General features: G+C 36.9%; 1 protein-coding gene across 2 annotated transcripts in view; it reads right to left on the bottom strand.

Moving 5' to 3' along the window:
• Positions 1-829: 829 nt before the first annotated feature.
• The window catches only part of CADPS2 (calcium dependent secretion activator 2), a 299,634-nt gene continuing 280,774 nt past the window's right edge, over positions 830-19,689 (bottom strand). For both annotated transcript variants that reach the window (XM_050324387.1, XM_050324385.1), the window contains 2 exons: positions 5,543-5,647; positions 830-1,783 (listed from right to left, as the gene is read on the bottom strand). In XM_050324387.1, the coding sequence (XP_050180344.1) occupies positions 1,613-1,783; positions 5,543-5,647 (276 nt within the window). In that variant the 3' untranslated portion in view covers positions 830-1,612. The remainder of the gene's footprint in view (positions 1,784-5,542; positions 5,648-19,689) is intronic.

Genomic DNA, 19,689 nt, shown 5'->3' with positions numbered 1-19,689 from the left:
GCAGCTGTCCTGGGGCAAGGGTGCCTGCACTCCTGCCCTCCAAGCCTCCTGGGGACCTCTGGGCAAGCACTCAGATGGGGCACAAAGAGCTGAGCAGAATGATCTTCCTCATCAGCTCCCAGTTCTTCCTTTTTGCTGAATTCACCTCAGCTCATGTGCAGATGAGAAGGCTGGTTTGCCACAGGAAAAAAAATGCTACCTAGAGTTTCTCCGTAGACATGTAAGAGAAGCGTAACTTACCCTTCTTTCCCCACTTCTCCAAGCTTCTGAGTGTGCTGAAAGTCACTTTCCCTGTGGCTCTCATTCTCAGTGCCTGCATGCTTGCAACAGACCACTGAAGTCCTACAGACTGTGGGAAACCTCATGTCAGCCTCATAAACCCTCACCAGGCCCTCAGTGAAGCCCCTCAGATATAACGCTATGGCTCAACAAGGATATGAGAAACCTTCAGTACTCTGGGTGTCTTATGTGTTTTTTCTGATTTTGTGTATTCAAATGGTGGAATTACTCATGCTCCCACAAAAAGAAGAAGAAGAAAAAAAGCTGCTGTAGTTTTCATAAACTGTGTGAGTTTTGACTGATGAAAGTTTGAATTCTTTCCAGCTCAAACTGAGGGCATCAAAAAACAGGCAATGGGTTCTGTGTTCATCTGCTACTGAGGTGTTTTTTTTGCTTTTTTCCTTTATCAAGGTATTGTGTCCTTCAGTATTTGCTTGCTACATATATCTGCTCTTTAAATGAAACATTTGCTATAAATCACAATATAAACTAAATAGAACGATCTTTCAAAAAACTTGTTCTCATGAGGAATCATACAATGGTTCAAATGGTTTGAAATATTGAAAACATCATTTAATTGTAGAATTCTATACAAACTTGGGTAGATACAGAAATGGTCACGACAAAATGTGTTCTTATTGCCTGAAAATTTTCACAGAAATACAAACATTGATGGCAAGCTTACTGACATCCAACAGGATGAGATATCTTTAAACTTGCAAAATGAATAGACACAACACTCCTAAGCAGTTTGAATGTGTTTGACTGCCCTTGAAGTCCTACTACTTATATAAACCTCAATATACAAAGAACCAAGATTAAAATTTTTAATGCACATCACATAATAATGTAAAATTAAGCACAAAATAAAGCTAACAAAGTAATCCTGAAAAAACAGTATTTTTTTTTTACCTAGGGTATTGACTTATTCCAAGGATGATTTCCTGTATAATTGTGTTTTAAGTGAGGTGCACATTTTGTTTCTGCACAGGATGTCAATATCAGATGGAGATACAAGAACAAATGATAACAAACAAAAGGGGAAGAAACATAATCACAAGTGGAACTCAAACTCCATGCCAGTGTTCTCGCAGCCCTAAGCAAAGCTATTTGACATAAAAATATTCTACAACCATTATTATCAAAAAGTCCTTGGCACTTTCCCTCTGATAATCTTTCTTTTTTAGAGGAGCAAATTACATTTCTGCACTGATATCATAAGGCAAAACTATAAATGCAACTACAAGGACAAGTTACCAAAAAAAACCCAAGCCAAAGATAAACCCCACATTCCGACCATCACCCCCAACTCCAAATGCTTTGTGAGATAATATCATCCTTCCTCCTCATCACTGTCCTTCATAGTAATGCCCTGAAGTCCTCCCGCATCCGTGACTGAGACTGTGGCTTCCTCTACGGTCAGACGGCTGTGAATAGTATCGTAGGTTTTACTGTTCAGCGTTCCCTCCATCACACCTTGCAACCTGAAGTCTCTGTAGGATTTCTGTGACAAAAATAAAACATCCTGAATTGGGCTTCAGCAAGTTTGAGCAGTCTTTTAGTGTATATTGGCCATTTCTATCATGCCAGTGGCACAGCTTCATTCCTTCTGCAGTTAGGGGCCTATTATCTTGGTAAAGATTTTGCAGTCTTAGTTTTGCATGGGATTTCTATAAGCCTGAGAGATTCTAATATGATGATCATTTCTCAGTAACTTCCATTTGTCTCATTTATTCAGTAAGAAACCAGCAAAGAATTTTTCTAAGTACATATTGAAATGTGAATTTGGCTACAGGTAGTTCTGTCATTTCACAAAAAACATAAATGCCTGACTTTTTCTCCATAAGGTAATTTTTATTTATATTTATCTTTCCATTTATATGCCAAATGTGGAAAATCAAAGTTTAGACTATGATCTACATTCTATAATGTCAGTGTTTCTCAGCTGACTACTTTATTCAGTTAATTTACATTCTAAGTTTCCTCTAAATTTTGACTCAATTTTTTTTTTTTTCCCTTGAGAAGGTTTTGTTTCCCTGGTGTCTATCCTTCTTATGAACCAGCAGATATGACTTTCTTCTTTGATTTTCCATCATGTAAGGATTCTGAGTGAACTTGTTTAATTCATCAATGCTATGTTCAAGTAACCACATGGAAGATCACCTACCTTCTTTATTTTTAAGTTGTAACACATCTGAAATAATCTTTCCTGATGTTACCCTAAAAAGCTGAAGAACGACAAGTTGATCTAGCTAGTTTCTTATTTTGTTTACACTATCACTACAAATTCCAAATGTTTATGACAGAATATGGGGAAAAGAAAATGGAAGATAATTGAGGGCTACCAAGCCCATTTCTCTGCCTGAGGAGGAGACCATGCACAACCCTTTGAGAAAGAAAAGAGTTGATCTTGTTTCACTCAATACTTCAAAGAACTGCAAAAGACACCTCTTAAAATGGGTAACATTCATCTGGGAGATTTTTTTCTGCCACTATCTATGATGATTATTTAAACCCTGTTGGAATCACTGCAACTGAGATTTATTTGACTTTCACAGGTCAACATCAGAGTCAACGGATGCAACTTATGTTTTGCTCACACACTCCTGCCCGTACCCCATCTGGTCTTTTTCAAGTGTCACCATTACATTCCCTTTTTATAACACTGTGCATTCAATTTGCTTTTATGCTGTTAACAGCTCCTACAGCAATTTCTTTCAGTTTTACCTTGTATTCTTCTCATTCTAAGACTGGCACTCTGGGGTTCAGACATTGCTCTTCTCTTGACAGTTTTGCAGGATAATAATGTTCACTTCCAAGCTTAATTTTTCATTTCTCCCTAACTTTCTTGATCCTTAACCCTTCTTTAGTCATATCCCTCTGTATGTGTCTCGGACATTTAACAAAACCTTAATGCCATAAGACTTTAAAGAGAATAAAGGGAACAATGCATCTTCTTCTAGTCTTTCTTAATAATGCCACTACCTTTGTTGCATCTCAACACTAAATAATTATATTTTTCTTACTCATCCTATGTCCCTTAAAAATGACCTCCTACTTTTTTTTTTTTTTTTCCAAGAGATGATTGGGGCCATACAGCCTCCCAGTTTGGTTTTTTTTTTAATTGTTGGGTTTTGTTTGGTTGGGTTTTTTGGGGTTTGTTTGTTCTTGTTTTTCTTTTTTTCTCAAAAGTAAACAGAAAGGTGCCTCTATTCACACTAGAGTTTGGAGGAACTGTGCCTCTCTACATGTCTCTCCCCAGAAGGGCTGCAGCAGGGGAAGTTTTTTATGATACTCTACTTAAACCATTATTTCTTAGCAGGCTCCTGTCTGCAGAGTTCCTGTCTTACTGGTTCTGCCTTCTCCACCCACCAAAACCCAGGTGCACAAAATTTTCTGTTTTCCAAAACAAATACAAATGACCTCGTCTTCAATCTTTAGTATCCAAAGAAGATGTCCTGGAATAACACACTTGAAATTTACATGCAGAGCATATGGGCACAGAAAGGCCACTGCCATAAGCAGAGTGTTTCCCCCTGCAGTGGGAGCTTTCTGATTTCAAAGAAGGATAACCAGTGTGCCAGGTGGCACAGGGAAGGTGAGCTGGCAGTGCTGCTCGTTCACCTGAACTTCAGTTTTGAAAGATCTTCTTTTCATTTCCCATGTGATATTTCACTGGTCTAATTTAGCCTGCCCATTCTTAGATCTTACTGGGCACAGGCTTAGATCCTCTAACATTTATTTTTTTCCAAGGGATGATAACTACCTCAGAGAGGCATTTTTTACAAGGGCATGTAGGATAGGACAAGGGGGAATGGATTTAAACTGAAAGAGAATAGGTTTAGATTAGATATTAGGAAGAAATCCTTCCCTGTGAGTGTGGTGAGGCACTGAAACAGGTTGCCCAGAGAAGTTGTGGATGCCTCATCCCTTGAAGTGTTCAAGGCCAGTTGGATGGAGCTCTAAGCAGCTTGGTCTACTGGAAGGTGCCCCTGTCCATGGCAGGGGTGTTGGAACTAGATTATTTTTAAGGTCCCTTCCAACCCAAATCTTTCTATGATTCACTTCAGAATATCTTTAAACTTTTCATAAGGGTTATTAATTTCAACAAGCAATAGCAAACTGCTTTTGCCATTTGGGCACATAATATAGTGAAGAGCTAAATTTTGTCTCCAGAGAAATCATTTAAGGTCAAAAATAGTTAAGCTCACTTGGGTGGTTCAGGGAGCCACGATGCCATCATTATTATGACTGTTTGCTTGCATTTCTCTCTGTTCTGTTCCTTTTTGCTAATGAATCCTGAAAGATGCAGTTGCAATTCTGGTGTATACGAGTAAAAATGCTTCTGACTTTATAGTCTTGCATAAACTTCATGAGAAAATATTTTGAAAGAATGAAGGTCACCACTGACAACAGGTGCTTCTTATTCCACATTTATACAGGTAACAAGAATGTCCAAAGCTAAACAAGACAGAATTAAAAGGAAAGAAATCTGAAATGGTTTTCTGTTTCTTGCCTAAAGGTGTTGACTAAGAGGAGTTAGGAGGAAACTTTCTTTTATGGTAGGTTAACCCATAATTACCCTATTGCAAGGAATATTACACTTTGCTTGGAAGCATTTGACAGTGGCCAGTGTAAATGACTGAGGACTGAATTGGAGGGATTAGTATTTCTATTGATACTTATTCCTGAGTACAAAAGATTAGAAAATGTTGTCTAATATGCAGAATACGTTGAATGTATTCAATTAAATCTAGTAATCAGATGCACATAAAAAAGGAAATAGTTCCTTTTTTAGAAAAGGGGGAAATGGAGAAAGAACACTATTGGAATTACTAAGGTAGAACAAAAAAATTAGTAACAACACAAACAACAATTTAGTAAGAATAATCATACAGCATTGCTGTACTACTAGAAGCAACCTGTTAAAATTCCTTGGAACAATCTTAATTGTCCCTGAGTCCAGACAACAAATACTAGTGCACATATAAATAAGACCAGGAGGTTTAATAAGTTATTTTTCTTTTGGAATTTGCTACAACTGGGGGAAAAAAAATCCCAACCTAAAACTACATAAGTTCACAACTTTATTCCACATTTTCTAACTTTTGGGATGACCTATACTTATTCATGTTATTACTTTATTACTTTTCTCTCTTTACTACTGTTGTGGGTTTGCTCTGGGCCAATTTTCTTGTGCCCCCCTGTCCCCAATTACTATAAGTTTACTGTTTGCAGCCTAATGCAAACACATTTTATTTACCTTCACTATCTTGATGAGAGTCTTCAGCTGGTAGATGTGAAGTTGAAGGTCTAATCTGTCAGCCAACCACATGGATATGACTTTCATGGAGTTGCTATACCATTGCTGAAAGGAAACCAAAAACAACAAACACCACAAAATAACCCTGCAGTATTCACTTAACAGATTTGGTAATGAGAGGTAATGAAACACTTTGAAATGATCACAGATCAGCACTTGAAGTCAACAATGATATAATTTCCTGTTATGAGAATTGCATGGGTCAGTAGAAAATCAAATAACTTGACCTAGACTGTTCTTTACATGAATTAGCACCTGCCATTTTATCTTTCAGTTACAATATGTTCAAGCAAAATAGCATTATGCACTTTGTTATCTGTCAGTGAGAATGGATATTAAAGATACAATTACATGAGAGAATTGACAGCTAAAACAGCAAGGACAAAACCAGGTAGGGTATCTTGAGAGAGAATTTATAATAATTAGATTTTCCAATCCAAACAGGAAAACAGCATCAGAGAACATGGAATCTGTCTTGATTTTTTTTTCCTTTTAGTTCATTATTAAGTAAAAAAATAAGGAATTCCTGCAAATTGTATTTAAGTATGATCAAAATACCACTCCGCCCCTCCCAAAATAACCATGTTAAGGGTTTGTTTTACATTAACTATTAATTATAATTACAGTCTACCTTATTTCCTTTTTATGTCTAAGGCAGGGGTATGTTTTCACTCATCACTTCACAAATGGATGGGTTAAGAATAAGCTCTCTGTTGTTGGTGTCTATGTTACTGTAAAAAATGCTCAGTTCCAAATAGCTACTATAATAGTTCTTTCACATTAACTGGATTAAAAGAGATTTTACTAAATATAGTTGTAGCATTTTTCCTCCCCATCCTGTAAAATACCAACCAGATGTCACTTAGTCAAACTGTAAAAAAGAAGGGATTTTTTTTTCATTTTAGCAGTGAGAGATTAAAAGAGTTTGTGTCATAGCTGTTTCTATTCTCTTTCCCCACAGGGAAGAGGCTTTTCTAATGTAATTTCCTGTATCTTTGCAAAATACAGAGAGATGCAAAGAGAGGAAATTGTGTGTGTATTTTAAAATGCAGCATGTTAGGCAAGGTATATTTCACAAAAGTAATTCAAAGGACATATCTAACATGTCTCATTAAGCCATTTCCCCATTAAGAAACAAAATAAAATACATACTAAAAAATGAAGATCGATTACTGGATACTAGATGTAACAGAAGAAAGAAATAGAATTTTTCCATAAAAATTTAAGCTCTTTGTAAAAAGCTTTAAAGATATATAGTAAATAAATATAAATAATTTTTCCTTACAGAAAACAGTCTCATCACAGTTTTAAGGTAAGTTTGAAATTAGATTTTCATATAATAATGGCTTCAATCTAATTTTTTGAATGTGTTAAATTGTATTTTAATTATAAATCATTGGAAATAAATTACTTTTATTTTTTAGAGTTTCTTCTATTTACTATTTTACTGAAGTGAACAAAACACACCACACAAAAGGCATATAGCTACATATTTTATAGAAGTAGTTTTATTTATTCAGTAAAATGTGGGACTGATTTGATATTCATAAAATGCTGTTTTTTAAATCACTGAATGACAGTCATATACTATTTACATTATTTCACCCCAAACATGCATGCTGGTAGTGATTTCCTTCGTAAATATCTGCAAAATATTTTTAATGTGACAGAGTTGTTACTAAGTGGAAACTGTAAACTATATGACAGGTGTTGCACGTATACAGATGTCTAGAAAACAAAATACAGTTGAGCTGATTCACTTGGGGAACTCTGTTGATCTAAATAAACATAATAATTCCAATGTCAAGCATTCTACCTAGATGCAATAAGATGAGGCAAATTATTATATTATCACTCAGACTCTGAAGCTGCTAATCTTAAACCTAATCCTGGTAGAGAGTATTTTTTTAGTAGCAGAGCTTTCTCAAAACTGATATTCTTCCATTAAAAAAAAAATCCAGTAACATATCTGTGATATATTCCATTTGTATCACATAGAAAGCAGAAGGGGTTCAAACTTGCTCACACAAACTACACACAGGATCGAAAATTCTGAGATCAATTTTCCATGCAACAACACTGAACACTGCCAGATCACTGAGAACAGACCACTCCAGTTTTCTTGTAAAACATGTGTTTTGAAGCACAGCCAGATAAATTAATTAAGATGGATGCAGTAAAACTTAAGACTCTCCCTACATACCTGTGATATTCTTACATGCACTGAAAACAAAGCCAAGACATTGGAGGAAATTTATTTTCCTACTCAAACTTTTGAATGAAAACAATATAATATGTTTTCCTGACTAGTTTTGATGCATTAAACTTTCAGTAGAAATGTTTAATGTGGTGACTGTGAAATGATACCACAGTACTTGCTCTTCCGTCAACATACTTTGCCCAGAAAAAATATGACCGCTATTTTAATAAAAAAAAAATGTATTATTATTTTGAATTGTCACAGTATTTTTAATAAAAATCACATCCAGTATATTTTTAGAGTCCCTCCAGAGGTACTTGTGGATAGTATTCCTGGTAAGTATTGGTCTTATACCCCTTAGTTTTGAGGACTTAGTATAGGCTGAAGCTGCATAAATATAAATCTGGACTTTATAACATGAAAAGTAAATATTTTCCTATAGCTTCTTCTAGAGTCTGTTAAGAAGTACAGCACTGCAAATTCCTCTCAGAGGTAGAATCCAAGGCCACGCATTTTGACAACCATAAACACATTATAGAGGCAGGGATGGAACTACTTAAGACTTATGCGAATCTGTCGCAAGCTCAAAAACTTCAGTGATTAGATAATCGTCCTGAGATCACAGTTAAAAAAAAATATAGCAACAACAATCCTTTGTAACTGATTTTAAGAAAAAGTTACTTTCCCCCTAGTAACAATAGAAGTGAAAGGACAATTTGCCTCTTGCAGATGTTCATTATATGGTTCTAGGGCCACATTCTTTGTTGTTCTCTATGTAAGAGTACAGCAGTAAGTGTTTATTATACATTTTTTCTAAATTGACATGTAACAGCAGCCAACCACGTTAACAAAAACGTTTGCCTCGCTATTTTCCCTTCTCTTCTTATTCATAGCTCATCCAGCTCCTGTAAGGGCATGCATTACTCACTTCATTTTCCTGAGATACTCTTTTAAAGTAAAAAGTAAGAGAAAAGGAAAGGCTAGGGTTGACTCTGTGAGACCCTTGTATTTATTCACACTTATTGTGCATGACTGTACACTGGTAAATCATATTAGCAGCCCGTCTCCCCATCAAGCTGCTACTTGCTTTCCAGCCCTGGGAAGGTTCAACAAATCAACAGGAGCACGGAAAACAGAACATCAGTCTAATCTAGTGTTTAAGGTGAAGTTTTCAAACCCAATCTAAGAAGATCTTTAGAGCAAGCAACAAGCTGAAGGGCTCAGAAGGTGGTATTGACAATGAAAGAGTGTTGAAATATTGAGAAGCGCAGCACTTGTGCATTTTTAATAACAAGAGGGTCAACAAGGACACAGCTCCCTCAGTGCCAATAGTTGCCACACCAGGGCTATAAACGCTCTCAGTTCATCAGATTTCTTAAACAGTTCATCAGCTTTCTTAAACACCCTAAACCCCCTCAGTGGACCTTTAGTCTTAAATTAACAAACCAAAGCAATGAAAGAGGGTGCAGCTTGAATGGCCAGCATTGATCCCCAACGGGGCTCGGTGCAGCTACAGGCGCTGAAAAACTCGCTCTATTGTCGGGAGGAATTGACAAACCTCCTCGCCTAAATAGTCCAGCTCAGGCGGGCTGGTGGCACGCAGCTGTAAAGGGCTCCCCTCGCCCCGCTCCCAGCACTCACAATGCACCAGGCATGAGCTCTTTGTCAGGCCCAGACTCTGCAATTTTCTAACAAGGATTAAAGTTGTTTCTCGGCAGGGCCAGTGAAAAGCGATTTAGCAACATACCGTGCTTTCTTCAGGCAAGTTAAAGAGAAGTAGTTAAGGAATTTCATTATTCTGTTGACTGGTGGAAATACAAAACAAATATATTAAATATTCACCATGTTTCTGGGTACCTGAGCTATAACATTTGCAGAACGGTTCAATTAAATATAACACTTATTGGCTGAAAGCAAGCACTTCAGATTTATTTTTGAAGTTTTATAAAAAGGTGCAGCTGTTTGCCACCTGGAAGGAGGCTCAATACATAGCAATACACAATGGTTTAGTCCTCCTAGGGCTGGTATCCCTAACGCCTAAGACGTAGGACCCTGTTGAGTTTCTATACTTTGACTGATCTTGATAAATGGACACCCTCAAAACGCTTTTTGTGCTGAATATGGCAGAATAATATGACAGCTTTTCTAGGAACTGCATTTTATCTTCCAATGGGAGCCTTTATCATGCTACTGATCAGGAATTTAGTCAGTGGGATGTTTTTACTTCCTTCAGCTTTACTTGCCCTACCACGAACAATAACAAAAAAGTAAACTTCTCACTGAAGACATTGTACACCAAATGCAGCATAAGATAAACTGAGAAAATAATAATAATGAGCTAAAATAAGAAGTAACATGAGCATGTTAAAACTTAAGTGCTAAAATGCCTAGTTTTTATTAAAAGGTAATGCTATCCTATTGTTTCAAGATTTTGATAGCTAGCACTAGTAGTGTGCCAAAGAACTTATAGACCATTTTAAAAAAATGTTAAATGGTGAAAGAATACAAAAGTTTTTCCTTAAAAACATGAACACCAAAAGTTAGAAAAAAAGCCTGATTAAAGTTTCATAATTTATTTCCCTCTTTCTAAAATATGAATAATCATACTGACCTCCTTTGTTGAATGTTAAGGAAAACAAGTGTCATTTGTAGTGTCTTTGAAAATACTCTGAAGTTTAGAAGGTATACCTGTATTTTCAAGTTTAGGTATAGACATCATCCACTTAAATGAGGATTTTTACCTGAGCAACGATGAGTTCATACACTTTTTTGAAGGCTGGAAAGCCTTAGTAAAAAACCCTCCACAAACCCGGGGAAGGATTTCTTGGCCTGTGGGCCACTATGATACATCAGATGGTATGCATACACAAGAACACCAAAATGTGAAATCAAAAGACGTAATTAACATTCAAAATGCATTTTTTCAGAAATGAAAATATTTAGTTGTAAACTAAAGCAAAAATGAAGCAACCTTGCATAAGATGTTTATGCTTTTCCCTCAGGTCTTTTGATTAAGAAAGACTGAGAAACCTTTGAAGACTGAAGTAACTGTAGGTAGACATAAACAGAAAATTCAATGTATCAACATGTAGAAATTTTGTTTGCTCTCTCTTCCCAGCCTAACAGTTCTGATTCCTGACATGGACAATTTATGAACTGGTTAAAACATCAACTTCTTCTAAAGGAAGGAGACCAGAACTTGATGACTAGTGATGTACTGCCCTCCCAGCACTTCCCTGGGAGAAACTAATTATCCACCAAAGTGACTTTTCTTTTCTAGATTGCACTGGTCATAGATGTGCATCAGTCTGTGAGGCACTTTCAGTCACATTTCCAATGAGAAAAACTGTCAGTGACCAGAAAAATTAAGGAACAGAGGCTGGGAAACCTGCGAGAAGAGAAAGTTTTCTTACAAGAGATTTCCCATCTCACTATCAGCTCCACATGGCTTCATGGTGACAGCCACTGCCTTTCTGTGACACATTATCCAACCCCACAAGGATGTGGTTTCTTATTATATCTAGACTCACAGTACCACAACAAAAAGCTAGATTTGACTCTTTGAGAACCCAATTTTACAGTGCCAGTCTTGAAAAAATATTCTCACCAAAATCCAGAATTTGGATCATGGGCAGTCCATGCAAAGATGATTTTTTTGTTGTTGTTTTTGTTTGTTGTTAGTTTGGTTGATTTTGGTGCATGTGTGTCTCGTCATCTTTTTTTCTGAATTAACAGAGATTTCTGTGTTATTGAAATGTGCTTCTAGGGAAGTGCCATTTAGATTCAGCTGAAAGAAATGGTCAGTTAGCTGGCCTCCCACTGTAGAGGTAGAAATTATACCATCTCCAGATAGAACAAAAATTTCAAGTACACTTGTAGCCTGGCTATTCTTACAGCTACTAAAATGCTGCTGGCTGTTTTTTGAGGTTTGTTTTTTTTTGTGTGTGTGTGTGTGTGTTGGGTTTTTGTTTGTTTGGGTTTTTGTTTGGTTTTTTGTGTAACAGCAATCTTACTATATAAGGCATGGAAGAAGTTTTTATTATTTCCCTGAAACATGAAAAATTTCTCCACCTTTTCATTCAAAGCACTGCTATGAATGAAGAAAAAGAAGATTATGTGGCAAATTTCATAGCAAAGTGACTATAGGGGAAACAGCTGATGTGACAACTATGCCAAGACTTAGAATTATAGATCCTTTTTATGGGCACTGACCAAGGACTGCTTCACCTACGTGTTCACTTCACGTATATTTCCAAAGAACCCATTACTTTCACTGTTATTTAAAACAAATAAAATCAATACAACTTTTAAAACTGAAAAGTTACTTCAATATACTTTAGCTTTTATCCAATAATAGTATAAATCCTTTAACAGGCAGATATTAGACCTGAAAGGAATCAAGATTAAACTAAGCATGAGCGGAAAATCCACAGTTAGCTTTGTTGGAACCATGGGGTTAGCAGGCAGTACAAACAAATGAAGCCTGCAGCCCCTTTCCACATTGTCATTCAAGGACCTATCCAGGAGTCCTCTCATTGCTGTGTCACTCATTTGTGCTGTAATGCTCCTGAGCCCCCTGTTCCCTCATGTGTTCCTACTTCTCACAGAGCCCATGACACATAGCTCTTTCACCCCACCAGTGTCTTACACTTCTAACAGTCAGCACCATTTAACTAGGCATCTTCCTGGAAATGTCTCAGCCTTTCACCCAGCTTCTGTGTTTTGCTTCCTCATCTGGGCCTGAAACGCTGAGTCAAGTTTTGAACTTTGTCTCAGGAATGTGCAAAATGTTGACAGCCTAAACTACAGGTACATGCACTAGGAAAGGATAAGTGAGGAAGGAATAAGACACCGCTGTTTGCTTCAGCATTCATATTTCTTCTGAAAAATGGATAAGGACAAAGATTTCTTTAGTTTGGTAATATGAAATTACAAGTTTTGTTTGTATACCCCCATCCCATTTTTTTTTTATTCCTCCACTCACGTTTTTTTTAAAAATCTGATTGTAGCAGATTTAGGAACTTGCCTCTTGCTCCCTGCTTGGCCAAGGTAGAAAGTTTTTCTTTCTTCCAGTGGGACTCTTCTTTTAATTTTCTTCTGCCTTTTTTTTTGGTGACATTGCTCCAACCTCCCAGGGAGCTCAGAAAGTATTTTGATTTTTCTTAAGAACAAGTACTTTAGTCTCTAGTCAGTCTCTTCCTTGCATATTTGAATGAGGGAATCCCACTGCCACTCTCAAAGAAATGAGAAGAAAAGGAAAAGGAGCTCAACAGAAAAAGGAACCCAAATCTTGATGGAGAGACATTGTTCAGCAGGACTCATGACGACAAACGTGTGAGCAGTTGTTGGACAGGATATTGTGGTGATGTAAGGAAACAAAACTAGTTTTCAGAAATCAGTAATGAGAATTAAAAAATCCCCAAGGCTCATTTAAAAGCATATTAAGCATCTTTGAAACTCCTAGGCAAAAAGGATATAGTTCTGAACTAACAAAGAATATCTAACATATGAAAAGCTTTTCTTTTTGGAGGAAAGTAATTTTTTCATATTTTATGCTTATAATTAGAAGATGGTTAGTTGCTATGGAACTACTGCTACTTTACAAAGAAATATACACTTTTAACACAAAATGTACAGTACTTATCTCTCCCTGTATTGCATATTGGTTGAGAAACAGCAAATTACAATATTTTTTTACAATATTTACGCTACTTTCTAATGTTTGTGATCTTAATTTTTTTTCTGGTTTCTTCACATATGGCAGATGAGGTGAGAAACTGGAAGTTTGAAAAATTGGACACATGTAACTTCCTTCCCTATCTGGATATATGTAATGTTACTGTTCTCAATTTAAATACTAGGTACTAATACGATAATCGTGACTGCAAGAGACTAACAGCACAAACAGTTTCTCTGCTCTACTATGGATATGCATTGCATCTGTGAATAGTACTTCCATAGGTTATTCTGGTGCTAAAACTCTCTGAAGCAAACACTGTCAGTCTTGTTACACTGTTATTGTGTTGCAATTTGGATATATCTGCAAACATCCTCCAAGGCACAGAAAGGAGAACATCACTTGAATGACCCTGAAATGAAAGCCAGCTCAGATCCTTAAAATAAACAAATAAACCTAATGCAAAATGCCCAAGTTTTTACTTGTTATAACACTTGTCTCTTGCTATCAGGTTCTAGTTTTAAAAACCCTACAAATGTACTTCGCTATACAAATGCTAAGCAGTCTTCCTAAGTGCAAGCCTAACATTATAGAATCACAGTATCATAGAAAGATTTGAGTTGGAAGGGGCCTTAAAGATCATCTAGTTCCAACCCTTCTGGCACGGGTAGGGATGCCACTCACTTGACCAGGTTGTTCAGGGCCCTATCCAACCTGACCTCCAACACTTTCAGGGATGGTGAATTTACAGCCTTTCTGGGCAACCTGTTCCACTGCTTCACCAGCCTCTGAGTAAAGACTTTCTTCCTAACATCTAATCTAAACCTGCCCTCTTTCAGTTTAAAACCATTTCCCCTTGTCCTGTCACTACCTGCCATATAAAAAATTCCCCTCCCTCCTTCTTATAAACCCTTTTTATAGCCCTTAATGTACTAGAAGGCTGTTCTAAGGTCTCCCCAGAGCCTTTTCTTCTCCAGGCTGAACGACCCCAGCTCTCTGAGCCTGTCTTCATAGGAGAAGTTCTCCAACCCTCGGATCACCTTCATGGCCTTCATTAGTAAGGTTAAAGGTCTGGGTTCATTCTGCCTGTAAGGTATGTAATTGAGCACCCACTTTTGCCCACTCATCCAGAACTTATTGGGGAGTCCCTGGAGTGAGGCATCATCAAAGGTACCACAGGAGGAGACCTCTTGTTAGCTGTGTCCCTCCCTGAAAGTGGGAACATTCTTCATCTTGGTACCATGTACCAAAAGTGAGGTAGACTGAAGTTGGGTAAACACCTCTGCTGTAGCTTTTACATTCACCGTAGTAGTTCTTGTCCTAGAGTCTTCTACTTAGACTCCCTGCTCCCTGTGGAATGAGGTCAAGTACTTATTTTTATTATAGCATTTAAATCATCTTGAGTTCCTGTGGGTGAATATTTACAGACAGTTAATTTCTTTTCACCTCAGCAATCTTGACTCATCATCCATTTACTCTGTATGTTATTGCAGTGGCATGTGACAGGGCTGGATGCAGCCGTGAAGCTGACAGGGAGATGCACCCTGGTGGAGCTACTCCTCTCTTACATTGCATTGATTAGACACTACACGGAGCAGCCCTAATGTGGAACACAGGTCCAGCCTCCTGCCTCCCCCTCTTCCTTCTCTCCTCCCCTCATCTCTTTGGACAAAGTGTCCTTGGACTGGGCAGGTGCCTGGTTTGCTCCTTTCCATCCTTGTTGCCTGTGTACACTCTTCCAGCTATGCAGATTTTACAGCTGTGTTGGGGGCCTTTTTTGAGCCGATTTTTCTATGCATTACTTGTACTTTTTTTTCTTGCAACATTGTATACACTTTTAGTACAGTATAATACAAAGGACAGTCAATGCAAAGTAAGAAAACATATAGTGAAACACCTAAAAATTATGTAAAAGAAATCATGTCTATTAGTCCAACATTTCTGCACATTTAAATCAGCACTAAAGCTTCAACTGTCCTATGAGCAAACAGGTGAAGAAGCTCTTTCCACTGACAAATCTGTGTCAGAGTTCTCTGCAGCATCCTCACCTGGTACTATTTTGATTTGCAACACAGCAATCTCTTTCTGTTATGCCTGACTCATTATAGCAAAACTAGGTTACTCTCATGCTTTCTGGTACTATTTTCCTTGTAATATGACCAACAATGTGGTTGTGTGTCTATTTGTGAACACTTAAGGCAGAGTTTTATTTTCCATTTCCAACTAAGTTTGACCCAAATGAAATACAAGTATAAATATCAAACCTGCAAGTAAGGTTTGAGAAGCCACAAGGTTCTCCTGCTGTTTATACATGTGTGAATTACAGTACATCAAGAAATCAATATTCCCTAGATGGTGCTTGTGCCTGGCACTTCATGGTGAACAAACATTAGGTAAGACAATATAAATGGTACAATCCTTATTGATTTCTCTTGACTGTGTAGAATGTGAAAGCTGCAGCCACAGTTAACACTTACTGACACACTCATCTAAAGTTTCAGTGTTATTTTATATTTTTATAGCTGTCCACGCTCAATTGATTCTATTAAGTTGCTAGACACATTTCAAGCCACCTAGATAAGAAAAAAAAGTGCAGTGCCTGGAATGAGATGCTGCTACTTTGTGTCTAGCAAGATAAAAAGGCTAAAGGACGAAATTGTGCCTGGATGCTGGAAGGAGTTTTCTTTTAATTGATAGAATTCTTTTTGTTTTTAGTGAATGGATACTGTGAGTGATGGATAGATGCATTTAACTAAGTTAATAAATGAGTGAACAGTATATACCAGAAACATCAATGAGGAAACTGTACTGGAAACTCTCAGTGTTATAGCCCCTCTGCAAACAAACAAGCAAAACCCCCTTAGTTCCACTCAATTGATAAAATGTTGTCACTCAGGAAAAAAAAAGTAAGATGGGCTTCAAAATCTTAAGTTTGGGATTTTTCCCACATTTTTCCTCTTTTGACTCATGATGCACATTTAAAATTGCTTTTTAAGAACAATTTGTACATTGTTTTTTTGTTCTTTCCAGAAAAGTGAGCTTCTCACACAAATCAGGGAAATTAGGGGGTAGGACAGTATAAGGAATCCTGAAGATTGGGATATGAGTTTTAGTGCCCTAAAAAATAATTTTCTATTTCCCTTTTATACCCAAAGAGCTCTTTTAGCAAGATATCAGAATATCTATTTCATAGTTTCTTACTCCCCTGCTGGGAAAATTTAAATAATGTGACTGAATTGGTGTGAAAAAGGTGTCAGACATCCACTCCATGAATACTAAATGCAGACTGGGCTCTGGGATATTTAATGTCTTGAGAAAACCATTTTTATATCTTTTTGGGTTGTGTGGTACCCAACAAGATGGAAATTCAGAAATTAAAAATGGCATAAAAAAATGTAGACATGTATCATATTAAAACCATATAAAATCCAGTCATTGTGTTATGGTTTTCTCTAGAGAAAACACTATCAGCTACAGTGTAAAACAACTCACAAAGTGATGAATATTCTGATCCTGACGCAGTAATCTCTGAAGCACACGCTTTGCTTTAAGTGTATTGTGGTCCTACTGATTTCAACAGTACTGAGCTTTGCTGGATTCACAGCAGCATAATCAGCACCCTTCAAGAGCAGGCACTCTTTTTCTCAGCATAATCCAGAAAAAAATATCAAAGAAAACTTCTATACTATATGAAATCAGATGGAGGTTACATTTTTCAGATTTCAAATGAACTGTTGCTCTTTTGCAGATATTGCTATCTCAAAAAATGAGGTGATGCTACTTGAAAACATCAGGAAAAATTTAGTGAACTTGGAAAATACTTTGAATAGCTAATTTGCAAGATGTCACTTCCATCTTGCAGAAGAGTTTCCTATATTTGAGCATGCTAATATAATTCACTTTTTCAATCCACATTTGGTGACACTGCCTACAGTTTTCTTTAAAAATCTTTTACCAAAAGGTACAACAAACTGTTTCATAATTACAAGAATGCTATTAGATCATGAGAAAACTTCAGAGTGGTTCTCATATCAGGAGCTTTCTATTTTCCCTATAAAATATGAGACACAATTAAAGGTGAGTTAAGACTTTGGTGAAAATCTAAAGAGCATCGGCAAATCTGAGCACTGCTCAGCTTTTCAATTGCTTTTCTACTTCTCAGTTCTTTTAAATGGTTTTCTATGGCAGGAACATTTTTCTTAATTAGTCACAGCTAATTACTGTTCTGGCATAGACAAGTAATCAGAAATGTCAGAGCTGCAAGGCTACATCTCCCTAATCCTTTGATAATAATTTAGCCTCCTGGGAGGGCCTCAAGCTGCGGTAAGTAGTGGCTGACAATAAGGCAAAATTAGGTGGGCAGCAGACCATTAGGACAGAAAAATAAAAAGCACTACCAAATCCTGCTGAGCACCATCAGGCAACTAACTACACTGCCAGATGAGGTGCCTGTTTAAGCCTGTGTTGTTAATTAGCTGATTCTACCAGACCTGCCACATATGTCCAGGTGCATCATGCAAAGATGTGTATTTCTGGGTTTGTGCCAAAGGACAATTTTGCACTGTGATCAAATTTCAAGAATCTGAGAAAGAAGCCCACATATTTCTTGAAGATTATTCTGAGTTATCAAAGAAATAAGAAGATCAACAAGCTACAATCCATTTTTGTTGAGTCTTTTTTTTAAAGTAATTAGGCACGGTCCTCTCATGTTTCTCAGAGGTTAATACAAACACAGCTTTTGATTCAAATGTGGCCTTTAACCAAATAGACCTTTTGTCAAATCACACACTTGCAAATAATTACATAACAACAAAAGTGAAGATTACTTATTAAAATTACCATGACAGGAAGTAATTTCAGAATAAGGAAAAAAAAAATCACAATTAAGGTTTTCTAGAAAAACATTGCTGAATACTAAATACTACCGCAATGGTGCTTTTGAAGTAGGCATGAATGGCACAAGGAGTTGGTACGAGAGAAAACTCACATTTAAATTAAGTGTTCCTCTTAGCTGTGTAACAGCAGCTGAAGATTAACTCCCTTGCCAGGGAGAAGCATTTGCACATTTTAAAACATATTTTGTTTTGTAGAAGGCCAGAAAACCTATAGAAATTATGCAATTGAATAAAGCGTTTATTAAATATGTACTTGCAAATATGACAACAAACAGAAATTAATCAGATGAGTACTTCATATCTCCATTTAGGCACAGAGCAAAGTACATGACATAATAATCTTTGGAAAATAATAAAGACCTCAAATAAGATCAAGTACATCATTGAACTTAAATTGTCCATCCCTGCTGCTAATGGAAAAGGAAAATAATGGTTTTTATACGGGAACACCACCAGCACTTAATTAACATTCCAGACAAAATACAAGCAGTTTTACAACAGAAAAAGAATATCACATTGCATCTGAGCTTTTGAAATAGAAAAGCCAAAACCAGCTACGTAAAATCTGGAGTGCTTAAGCATTTATGTTGCCCATAAAGACATTCAGTCTTTCTGTACTCCAAAGAAAGTCATATGAGTTCCCTGTCATTTACATCTCTTACAGTGTTTGTTGAATTGTTACCATGCATGAGGTCAAAGCCCCCAGGATGTTCTCCTCCATGAGCAGTCCCTGTGAAGTCAACAGGAATACTCTGTCACACCATACCAGTTTAGCACCCAGGAGAGATGGGCAATCAGGGACAAAGCCAATACCTGCTCACAGGTAGCATCTTGTACCAGATAACTAAGGGACCTGCTTGCCAATGCTGACCTTTTTCAGGATGTACACTTTGAATATTTTATGTGTTTATGGTACACCTGGGAAGAGGTTTCCCAGAAATTAAAGCCTAAAGAGTTGGAAAACCTTTCAGTTGTATCGATGACTAGACATTGATGCATTGAAGTTATTCTTTTAAACCATTCGTTATTTCTCAGAGCAGCAATCAGTTATTGCGTAAAGGTTTCATTGCATATATAGTCTTAATAAAACTGGAATCATACATCTGTTTACACTATAAGTTTTCCACAACAGGCCCCACACAAATATAACCTGTAAGATAATGCTCTTAATGGCAGATACACCAAGAAGGAATTTGACACAAAAACGTCTGAAATTATTTTTTCTGTGTTCCAACAAGACTATCCATATTTCATGTGCAATTCACAGGTATAAGAAAGTGAGAATCTACCCAAGTGGCACTTAGGAACTGCACAT

Source organism: Myiozetetes cayanensis, unplaced genomic scaffold (genome assembly GCF_022539395.1).
Source record: "Myiozetetes cayanensis isolate MyiCay16 unplaced genomic scaffold, myiCay2020 scf3, whole genome shotgun sequence".
NCBI lineage: Eukaryota > Metazoa > Chordata > Aves > Passeriformes > Tyrannidae > Myiozetetes > Myiozetetes cayanensis.
This window is presented reverse-complemented; position numbering and strand designations above follow the sequence as displayed.